This window comes from Geospiza fortis, unplaced genomic scaffold, assembly GCF_000277835.1.
Source record: "Geospiza fortis unplaced genomic scaffold, GeoFor_1.0 scaffold407, whole genome shotgun sequence".
NCBI classification, from domain to species: Eukaryota; Metazoa; Chordata; class Aves; order Passeriformes; family Thraupidae; genus Geospiza; species Geospiza fortis.
Window position 1 is genome coordinate 281,194 of NW_005054507.1, and position 11,691 is coordinate 292,884.

The following is an 11,691-nucleotide window of genomic DNA, read 5'->3' on the forward strand; positions in this document are numbered from 1 at the left end:
CAATACACAGTTTGGAGAAAGTGCAAGATGCAGGTCTTAGTTTGCTGAAAGGAATAAATATCTACATGTTTACTTCATTTAGGCACTTTGCACCACAATAGGCCTTTTACACCATGTCTCACATGGGGTTTTTATTTTTTTCCAGAGAAAGTGTCAATACACACTGTAATGTGTGCTTAGGTTTGCTATCAAGTACTGTCTAGATATGAATATATAAAATATCTATTTTTCCAAGAAGATTTTTGTTTAAAATTGCATTTGCTTACTGCATTTTTTTTTTTTGCAAACTCTGATTCTGAAAGAATGTTTTTATCTCTGAAACAAATCTTATCTCTTTCCTTCTGGAAAGAAGATAACTTTGCATGTCTTAACTCTTGCTGGATATCAGACCAAAGATGACTGTTGTTTTGTGTACTAGCCCCCCTGTGCCTTTTGGAAAAGCTGGATTGCTTTGAATTGCTGGCATAAATTTGGCTCTTGGACTCCCTTGCTGTATTTCCTCTTGCAGCTCTGCTAGTGCTTGGGAGGAAGAGCATGTTTTGCATATATAAATATTCATTTGAAGTGTTGAGCAATGAATGTCCCAAGGGAATGCAGATCGAGGGGGGTGTGGGCTGTGGAAGGCTGTATTTGTGTTGATGTTACAAAGTTGTCAGAGCACAGACAGACTGCAAAATTTGAAGATGTATATCCAAATGTACTGCTGTATATAATTTAAATAAACATATTTTATACTTTAAAGTACCTGTCCAGAGCACTGTTTCTAAACCTGCACAAGGAGTTATTTAAACCTGTGTCATTTCAACACCATTTTTCTGCAGCTTTTGTTCAATTTATTGCCTTGTGCCACGTAGCTACAGGAGCCATCTCCCTAGGACTGGGCAGCCTCGGGGTTTGAGCACCTTGAAAATGTGATGGCACCTTAACTGTAGAGCTCTAACAGGTCTGTAACCCTGTAACTCCTTTCATGTGGCTTCTCTCCAACTTACAGCAGATCCACCGTGGTTTCTGTAAGTATTGGCAGTTGTTCCTAAGGGTTTACACTAGATGCTAATCCAAAAAGTCATAGATCTTATAAGCATTTCTTACTAGCATGTAGCAGTGTTTATTTAAAGATTTAGCTCTGAATAGTTGATATAATATTCTAAATAGTTTGTTGAATAATGAATAAATTCAGTGAAAAGCAGTGTTTATTTAAAGATTTGGCTCTGCCATACTCTCAACAGTAATTTATGGTTTAATGTTGAAAGTGGGTTTTAATTGTTAAATAGATTTCAACAGATCATTAAATGTTCTTACCTGGCTTCACCTGTACTGTGGATGGATCTATCAGAGTTAAGTGAGGCATTATATCCTGTATTTCTTATGAGTTCATTTCTGATTTTAACTAGTTTTCCCACTTCAGAAAACACAGCATCTTTAAGAGAATTCCTTTTTAAAGCCAAGTCACAGGAGCAGAAACACCTCCAGTCTTACCTGTCCAAGTACCATCTTTGATCCCACTCCCAGTGTAACTGGGAGCAAGAACATGGAGAGGCAGTGCAGAGTAGCTGCTGTGCCAGAAATCCATCCTGGAATGTTGAAAATGAGTGTGTGACCCAAGTATGAAACTTCTGTCTTCCAGAATAACCCCAAATGCTCACTGGGTTTTCTGGGCATCACTTAGTGGCACATAAATGCTGTAGCCCAGGTTTGTGCATATCAGAGCTAGCCTGAAATGCTTTCAAAAGCAATATCTCAAGAAACTTTCTTGATAAAAAAGGTGAATAAATAGTGAAAAGGTCTTGGTCAATATCTTCTTTACTATAGAGAAAAACAGTCTCCTGTCCCCCTCAAAATCAGTACTGCAAGCCAATGTCTTCCAAATCCTGTGCTGTCCCTGGCAGTGCCCCTCTTGTGAGAAAGACAGGAAAACATTTTCTCATCACCCCAAATAAACTGACAGATCTGGAGAGGGAGTGTGGTGGTGTTCACAGGGGCCCCAGGACAAGAGAAGAGACAAGAATCTTGACTCCATGTTTCAGAAGGCTGATTTATTATTTTATGATATATATTATATTAAAAGAAAATTATATATTAAAACTATACTAAAAGAATAGAAGAAAGAATTTCTTCAGAAGGCTAGCAAGGAATAGAAAGGAATGGAATGATAATAAAATCTTGTGACTGACCAGAGAGTCTGAGACAGCTGGACTGTGATTGGCCATTAATTAAAAACAACCACGTGAGACCAATCAAAGATGTACCTGTTGCATTTCACAGCAGATAATTATTGGTTACATTTGGTTTCTGAGGCCTCTCAGCTTCTCAGGAGAAAAATCCTAGCAAAAGGATTTTTCATAAAACATGTCTGTGACAAGGGACTATTGCCCAAGCTGCTCTGTCAGCTGGATTCTTGCAGGCTGTTCTGAGTAGCTGCTTGGGGCGGGGATTCCATGGGGTGTCTTTCCACCCTCCAAGAGCAGTTTACCCCTTTCATTTACATCAATGTTAGTTACTTCCTGGGCCACACATCATGTAGATCCTGCAGGTAAAACCAGCTGCTTCCCATCCCATGCTCCCCTCCAAGTGGAAAGAGACCTGGAGGATCTGTGGCTGATTTGGGAACGTTTGGAGCAGCACCTGAGTAAGCAATGCCTCGAGAGTCACCTGCAGTGCCAAGGCAGTGAGATCAGTCACTGGATGTAGAAAGTGTGGCAGAAGGCATTGGTCAGCACCATGCTCACCCTCTGTGTCCTGCTCCCTCACAGGCCCCATCTCCTCCTCAGCCCTCTGTTAAACTCTGGTGTGGGAAGGCCATGAACTGGTGCAGTGAGTACCCTGGGAATCACCTTTCCAGAGTTAACTGAGGTGAATGTCACACTCTCATTATTCACTGTAGTGTCTTTCTGTGTGGAATAAGGATAATGACTGTTACAGATGAGAATTTTAATTAGCTGCTTCCTGTCCTGATTCAATAAGCTGTTCTTTCCTGCTCATCTGTTCTCAAGGTCCTCAGATTTGTTGGGAAAATATCTCCTAAATGCAAAATTAAGGTGACCCTACAGAGCAAGTTTCTGTGTTAATGTGGGGGTTTAAGATAAGTGAAACCCAAGAGACCCCCATCTCTACAGGCAGAGAACTTTTCTTCTATGTGAATGGCAATTTTAGCAAACTCATTTGTTCCCTGACCTGGTAAACCCTGCTGTCTGCATGTCCCAATGGGGTGCACAGCTGTCTGTAATGAGGGCAGAGAGAACTGGAGGTGAGACCAAACTTGGAAGGTTCACCCCAAAATGCATCGTCTTTGCAGGAAAAGGGCTTTGGGGAAGCCAGTGTGCTTCCTCAGTGGAAGCTGGCAGAGGCGTCCTTTCTTCAGGCAGGCAGGTTTCACCCCACAGCAGGGGTTGTGTTAATGAAAACCACAATTACATTGTTTTCAGGATCAAAATGTGTTACTTGGCCCTTTTGGACTCAGTAAGTTTGGGCTAATTTTGAAGCAGACTAAAGGTTTCCTGCTGCACCAGTCCTCATTCTCTTTCCAATCCTTGGAACTCCATTTCTCAGTCTTTGCTGGCCTGTAAATCCCAAAACAATCTCTTGAGTCCGAGTATCTCCAATATGTTTGCTGTTCTTGCTTTCTTCACTGACCTTTATTTTTCTGCCATATCTTCCATCTTTTGCAGAATTTCTGTCTTAAGTTTTCTTTTCTTCCCATATAGATCTGTGAAATTGTTTTATTATTTTAAAGGGGTTTGCACTAGGAAATTTTGTTTGTGGGTGGTATTTACAAAAGAATTTGGGGTTGCTTTTGTTTTTTCATATCAGTGCTCAGGTGTAGCAATGTTGGGTGTGTTACAAATGGATGAAAAAAGAATAGGACTTCAGGAGGTTCAAAATCAATCCATAGATCTGCTGAACTGGGATGTCACACTTAGATCTGTATTTGAGTATTGCATCAAAAGCCAAGGTAAAGATTTTATTCCATGCTCTGGAATGGGACTGTGTGGGGGTGTGTATTCCCAGCAGGGGAATGACATACCACATTAATGGACTCCACATGTCTGCTGTACAGAGGGATTTCCATTGGGAGAACAGTTTTCACCATGATTTGATTCAATACAGACTCTTGATTCCCTTTAAGTGCATGTGCTAACAAGAAAAATGGAGAACTACAAGACTTTGGCCTGTTCAGGAGTTGTCAACAAAGAAGAAATTGTATTTTTAAAGCTCTTAAAAAATATTTAACTCTGTCTGTCAACAGAATTTACCTGGTAAAAGCCCAGCAGGCTCTTAGGTGTAATTTACCTTGCTTTCCTGAAGTTTACAAAAAGATCTTTTTCTTGAGTGACCTGTGGATTTTAACCACTTAATCAGCAGGCCAGACCTCAGCTGTGGAGTTGAGCTCTGAGCAGCCTGAGCTCTGCACTGCTGGCAAGGGAGGCCAGCTGAACAAACCTGCAGTGAGACCCAGCTGAGGTCAACAGATCCTCTCCTAATGAGTGTATTTCCATGTGGTGTTGCAGTGCACTCCTGCCTGAGGTGTACCTGAACAAACTGAGCTTGTTAATTAATCATTTAGGTCATTTGGGTGGTAAGAAAATGTGCTTTCACATTTTGCAGCCCTTAATGGGGACAGAAAAAAATGATTTGTTTGCTTACTTTGTAGTTCTTTTTTCCAGCTGTCTTGTTCTGTAGAGTGCACTTTATTAATGAAGGCTGCACATACCCACGTGCTGATATGTAGCACTTCCAAGTCCAAATGTAGCACAGCAGTTGGTGCAGGTTGTCCATTGCCTCTTGATGTTTGACCTGGAGAATTGACTCTGAAGAGAAAACAGAGTTTTACCAGACTGCTGCGTTCGAAACACAAATCATTTGACGGGCAAATGGTTTTTTTTTCTGGTCATAATATTGGAGCTAAAATGTCACTGCCATGTAAAAGAAGGGAAGAGTTAAAAGTGCTGAGAATGTGATTATAGGTGTTTGCAGTATTGTCATTGTGTTAAACTGTCAAGACCTGTGAGATTTTGTGTTGCAGTTGTGCTTGACCCTAGAGTTCTTGCATGCTAACCTAACGTAGAAGATTAGCCTCTTTGCATGCAGCTGGCTGCTGCTACTGCTGGGACAAGCATGTTGTGTGAGAATGCCATAAGTGCCCTGGCTGCAGCCCCTTCCCAGCCCCGCTGGGCCTCGTGTCCTGTGGTACGTGCCCTAACTCCCCATCAGTAGTCACTAACCTGAGCGGGCCAGCCTCGTGTCTCAGATGCGCTCCCCGATGCACCCTGGCTCGGTCAGCACTGACCTCTCCCTTTTCTCTTCCAGACAGGCTGAAAAAGCTCATTGATGAACGGGAGTCCTTGCTAGACCAGGTAATCACAGGGCAAGGGAAGGCTCAAGAAAACAAAAATAGCCGGAACACAAGGTATAGATCAGCAGCACTGTGGTCTGGTTCCTCTTGCTGCCTTGCTGGCCACTCTGTTCTTCCTCCGAAATATTCCTCCCATGTGTTAACTCAGGATACATGGAAGATATGAGCCTCTTATTTCTGAATAATAGTCCTTCAGTCCTTCTCAATAATAGTCCTTCAATAGTCCTTGGCCAAGCCCACGGGGAAAAGTGGCATAGCTCAGAAATTGTAGAAGCAAATTTTCTCTCCAAGAGTAAGCCCTCCCCTTTGCTGGGTTTCTGGGTGAATGGGCCTTTTGGAAAGGTTTGTTGGAGGAATTGCACATGGGTAAAGAGCAATTAAAGGAATTACTGCTGGTACCATGGTATTCCATAGTAACTATAAAGCTTATTAAAAAAAACTTCAGCTGATCTGTTGCCCTGCAGGACACTCTGTGCTTTCATTTATGCTCAGTGACCTTGGCACGCAACCAAACACAGCTTTGGGAGTTTTTAAGAATGACTTATATGGATGTGCCTGCAGAAGATTTATGGCTTTTCTGATAAACCAGTAATTTTTCACTCATTGTTTCAATCCTGAACTTGTATATAAGCACTGATGTGTAAAATACAGTGAATCATTTGCCAAAATAATTTCTAGGATGTTACAAAGTAACAGAATATTTTTTTGAATTTATGTTTTAAAAATCGATAATTTGTTTTATAATACTGGAGTGAATTTGAGCCACAATTTCCCTTAGTGATTTTAATAACTAGTTTCTGTCCTTCAGATTAAAAAATTAAAGGGACAACTGGAAGAAAAGCAAAGGAATGGCAAGATAGAAAACACACAGTCTGAAGATGAAGTTCTGGAAAATGGGACAGATATGCACATGATTGACCTCCAAAGTGAGCTGTATTTTGATTTTAAGAGAGTTTTGTGCCTTGCATGTGAGTGAGAAAATGTATCAGTACAATCATAAGCACATGGCTGTGAGTAAGAATGAGCCTTCAGTTCCAGTGGAGCTTTGTCCTGGGAGCAGCCATGCACCTCTGCAGAGGTGAGGGAATTAGGAGTCTTTGTTTAGGATTGCAGTTGGAAATCTCTGTTATTGCTCCTCAGCAGAGCTGGGGGGAGTTCAGATTAATTCTGCCTTCAGAGTGGTTGGCAGGAATCAGGCAGGATTGGGATGGTGCCTCTCTGCTGGGCACTTTCTGAGTTAAGTACTCTCCTCCTGCCCCACATAGATCCCTGATGCATGGAAATTTTACCACAGACTTGTTAGAAACTGTTCACACTTGTTCTGACATCTCTGATAAATCTGCGATTCTTTTAGGAGATGCCAACAGACAGATCAGTGATCTCAAATTTAAACTAGCAAAGTCTGAGCAAGAGATAACAGCATTGGAGCAGAATGTAAGTTTTTGGCTTGTTCTGTTTGTTCAGGCACTGTGAGAATACAAAGAGAAAGTGTACTTTGATAAATGATAAATGAAATTATGTTTACTGTGGTTTTCCCTTAAAATAAGAAACGGGAGTGTTGGAGCTTGAGGGCCACTATGACATTTATGTATGGGGAAGAAGGAATATATTATTCCTCTGTACTGAGGGAAGAATGGTCAAAAACAAAAGTACCTGATGAACTCTGCTGAACATTTCCTTATGCCTAGCTGTCAACAGGTTTTAAATGGTTCCCAGCATATGATGTGGTAGAGATGGAGTTTATACACAGCTGTTCCATTTTGATTGTTTGCTCTTGTCCAGGGTACACCAGCAATGCTCTTGCTAAGACAAATTTAGTCAATGGATTGTATTTTTTGTTGCTGGAAGCATGTTAAATATGAATGTGTACAAAAGGTCAGCAGTAAATTACTGTTGCCAGGCTTCCTTGGTGTTGTTTTCTTCCCTGAAAATATGCCTTTATTTTATCAAAGAGGAGTTAGCATCTCTCTGGTTATTCCTTGAGTACTAGTGGAAGAGTAAAGCTTCACAGTAACTTCTTGGCACAGCTTCTAACTGCCAGCCTTTGCCTTCACCTCAGGTAATACGACTGGAAGGCCAGGTAGCCCGATACAAAACTGCTGCTGAGAATGCTGAGCGAATAGAAGATGAACTGAAGGCAGAGAAACGCAAACTGCAGAGAGAGGTAACTCCCCCTGCGAGCTGTCACAGGTCAGCCTGCTCCTGTGGGGGAAACCTGCTTCCCTGGGTCTTTAGGGGAGGAACAACCCTTCTTGGCACAGCAAGGATAAGCATCTAGTTGCTTTAGTGCTCTAGTTACTCCATCTAAATGTGCAACCAAGTTTTCAGCACTCGAACTGGAGTAAGAGCCATGGCTGTGAACTCCCACTGCCTTTTCACTGTTCCTTCCCAACCTGACTTGCTAAAGGGATGTGAGTTGTTCTTTGTGAGCCTGTTTGCCTTGCCCTGCCAATCTGTTCAGGTCTGTTTGGGGTAGTGTGGCTGTGCACAGGCTCTGACTGTGCCTCTGTCTCCTTAGAGCCTGAATACCTTTATCAGCTCCTCTCTCACTGCCTCCAGAGGTGCTTCTTTGATTTGTTTTTTTCAGTATGGCTCCTTGCTTGTTCTAAATATCCTTCTGCTTTGCTGCCTATAAATATTGTTCTGTGCAGTCCAGCTCTCTCTCCCTACCCTGATCCCGTGGTGGGTTTTACAGGAAACTGAGGCTGTGGATAGAGTTCTAGGAACCAGAAACACAAAAGCTGGGCAGTGAGACAGGTGTACATCACCCAGAGCCTCATGCCTCTAGATTGAGGGAAATTCTCTGATTCTCTGGGAATCTCCTGCTCCACAGGAGTAACCTTCTGTCCATGCTGACTGCCTCAAGACACATGGCTCTATCAAGCCAAATCCAGACTTGGGAGACCGCATTTCTTCTTACCTTGGCCTTCTTTGTTCAGCATTCTGTAAACACTCTGGGGTTTTGGCAGTGTGCTTAAACACCCGTGTTTGTGGCCTGCAAAGCAGTTTAACTCTGTTAAAGGAATTTTCAACTGCTTTATGTTCCAAGTTAATATGGTCAGTTAGCCTTGGCAAGCACAAACCTTGCTGTACCTTTGCAAAGGGATAACACGGTGAAAGTCACGGTGTTTTTCTGCTTCCTTCCTTCCTTCCTTCAGCTCCGTTCCGCACTGGACAAAACCGAGGAGCTGGAGGTCAGCAACGGCCACCTGGTGAAGCGGCTGGAGAAGATGAAGGCCAACCGGAGCGCTCTGCTGTCCCAGCAATAGCCACCCCTTCCCGCTGCTCGGAAGCGGAACGCCGCCGCAGCCCGGGACGCTTGGTGCCATCGCCTCCTGAGACCAGGCCGCCCCAGCTCCTGCTCCGTGCCTCCCCGCGCAGATCCCAGCCTGCTGCACTACATCCATAGGAGGAGCGATCCACGTGGCTGTGCCCGCGGGAGCCCTCCCACGCCGAGCTCCGGGGGCGTTCGAAGTACAACGCATAAGAAGCACATGGAATTCTCCATCCTGACGGCACAGCAGCCATTTATTGCCGTTTAAAATGGCACTCAAAGAAAACACTTTGACTGGAATTTTTGTGTCTTGCTGAAAATTTTAAAACGAACACTGTAAGTTTTGAGACTTTTCTCATGACAGTATCTGTAATTTAGTGACTACGGTAGAGTTATTCATAGTAGGTTTTTCATTTACAAATCACTGTGGAACCACAAGCCATTACAAAGCAAAACTCCTTCAGTGGAAACCATGGAAGAAGATGGTCTTGGAAGCAAAAGTGACCTTAAATGACTTTGCCAATAAAACAAATGTGTTTGGAGGGATTTTTGCACCAGTAGAATCATGAGACTCTTTTATTTCAGGGTAAATAGGCAATAGCTTCATTGGATTTTCAATTTTTATTTGTATTATTTAATCCCTGCTCTTGGAGTCGAAGTAAATGACTTTTAAAAGATGTAAGGTTGCATTAATAAACCAGCATAAGGCCGTGTTTTCAGAAATGGTGGGGTTTGCACTTGGGTCACTCTCTTTGGTGCATTTATCAAAGCAAGTGTCATTTGCTTAAACAAAATATGTAATGGGTTTTTTACATCAGAAACTATCTACCGGTCCATGACCTACTAGGAAACGATGCCGCTACAAAATACAAGTCTGATTTTTAAAAGAATAACTGCTAAGTAAAAAAGCACTTTAGAAAATATTACTGCCTATGGGTTTTCTACAGCTACGGAAGTAGCGAGTTATTTTCTTCTAGGATCACTGCGGAGGTTTCCCACTTCTCACGCAGAGCAGCGTAACCCGGTGAGATGCTGCAGGCAATCCTTGCGTGTGTAAAAATGGCACACGGCCGGCACTACAGCTCTGGTTCATCAGAACTCATTCTGAATGTACTACTCAAAGGAGAGCAGCAGCTAGCCCAGGAACAAAGCTGCCCATCCCACCTCAGCCCTAACAGGAAAGCCGGTCCCTCTGCGATCCGCTCACGTGGTGGAGCAGTGTCTCCTGTCCCCTTGTGGCTGCCTCAAGAGCTTCTACCAAGCCAAATCCACGCCCAGGAGATCACATTTCTTCCTAACTTGGTCATCAGACCCTGCAATCCAGGTCTTTCCCCAGCCTCCTCCTTGCAGATGGGAGGTTAGAGCAGGAATCGCTGATATTTCCAACACAAGGGGATCTCTGGTATCTTCCTCGAGCACCTTCAAGAATTCAGTAAACCAAAACCGCTGTCTGAATGTGTTTCTCTGGTTTGGCTAGGAAACAACATCCTCGTCTTCATCTCTTCCAAGGAAAATTTAGGAATGAAGTACTGAAATTATTATTCCAGGAAAAGGATGAAGAAGGCTTTTTTTGTGCCCCTGGGGAATTAAGTATGTCCTTGTTGATGAAATGTGGTGAAACATGGGGTTGGAAGGAATCCTTTTAAATTAAATTTCCACTCCAGTTAGGGCTTTGGTTTTGAGGGTTTTTTTTAAATTATTTTTGAGAAGAACATTCAGGTGCAGAGCCAGGTTTCTTGTGGAATACCTCAAAATGGCTGTGGATACCAATTTACAATTTTCTGTGCATGACTTGTGTAATTTCTGGTGTACAAAGCCTTGGGGGCCTAAAAAACAAGGAAAGGGATTTTCAGAATGCAAACAAAGATGCTAAATACGACATCTTACCAATGGTAAGGTGTGTGATTGCCACCAGTCATCATTTCATTTGTGGCAGCAGTGCAAGCTGCCTCTCCTGGCAAGGCTCAGGAGAAACAACCCAGCAACCCAGCGTTGGTCCAAAAGGCAAAAAATAACACTTTGTTCATCAAAAAGGGATGTGTTTATCATTTTGAAGTAGATTTCATCTCGCACCCCATAAGCATCAACCTCATGACGGAAATCAGATGTGTATTTCAACCTGGATATGCTCTTAGTAGAAACCTTTGTGTGTGATAAAGTAGGTGAATGTTGAAGCCACATTTTCCCCCCCTCCCCCAAACTTTCAGTATGACTTAGCATTAGAATAAGGGAAGAAAAAGAACTGGTTGGTTTACTGCAAACTGTTCTATGTTTTTCTGTGAAGAATGTACAACAACAGGGCTTTGAATGGTGATAATAGCACATGTCCCAGTCCTAAAATTTGAGCACCAAACGAGAGCACCTCAGTACCCTGAGAGTGGGGCTGAGGTGGCGGCAACCGGGCGAGGAACAGCTCCTGGGGGAACCAGGACGGGTTTTCCTACAACTTCTGTTTCAATTTGTTATCCTCTGTTTTATTTTTAAATGTTACATGATTTTTATCGCTTGCAAATGGAATGTTACCCGAAATGTTTTCAGTTTTGTTTTTGTTGGGTTTTTTTTTTCCCCCCAGTCGCTCTGTTAGGAAATGTGAGCGTGGAAAAGGAAATTCATTATGAGCAGAACTCGCCAATAAAATGTCACTTGTTTGGGTAGTTTTTATGGAGTGGTCTGTCCATGCTGATGTTACCAGTACAGGTTCTCTTGGAAAATACAGAAAATTCAGGGTGATATGGGTGTAACAGCTCATTTTCCTTTTCAAAACATTGCTGCAGGATCACACAAAACATGGGCAACACTGGTTGGGAAATGTACAAATTCGGGGGCTTGTGTGACTGAGGGTATGAGATGTGGTATGAGATGTGGTATGAGATGTACCTCCAAATATCAACATTTTTAGTGGCAGAGTGCACATACACCTCCAAATTTTGGCATATTAATGACCAGGTGCTCTTGGGCATGGGGAGGACAGGGACAGTCCCCAATCAGGAGAAATCTGAATGGTGTTGCTAATTGGATTCATTCTCCAGTTTTATTTATGGTGAACACAGAGGTAACCCACATAGTA

At 42.8% G+C, this 11,691-nt stretch overlaps 1 protein-coding gene across 6 annotated transcripts in view; it reads left to right on the top strand.

The window, feature by feature from the left end:
* Window positions 1-11,285, top strand: part of LRRFIP1 (LRR binding FLII interacting protein 1) — a 59,143-nt gene extending 47,858 nt beyond the window's left edge. For all 6 annotated transcript variants that reach the window (XM_031063480.1, XM_031063478.1, XM_031063481.1 and 3 more), the window contains 5 exons: window positions 5,305-5,351; window positions 6,159-6,276; window positions 6,705-6,784; window positions 7,410-7,514; window positions 8,509-11,285. In XM_031063480.1, the coding sequence (XP_030919340.1) occupies window positions 5,305-5,351; window positions 6,159-6,276; window positions 6,705-6,784; window positions 7,410-7,514; window positions 8,509-8,619 (461 nt within the window). In that variant the 3' untranslated portion in view covers window positions 8,620-11,285. The remainder of the gene's footprint in view (window positions 1-5,304; window positions 5,352-6,158; window positions 6,277-6,704; window positions 6,785-7,409; window positions 7,515-8,508) is intronic.
* The last annotated feature ends 406 nt before the right edge of the window (window positions 11,286-11,691 follow it).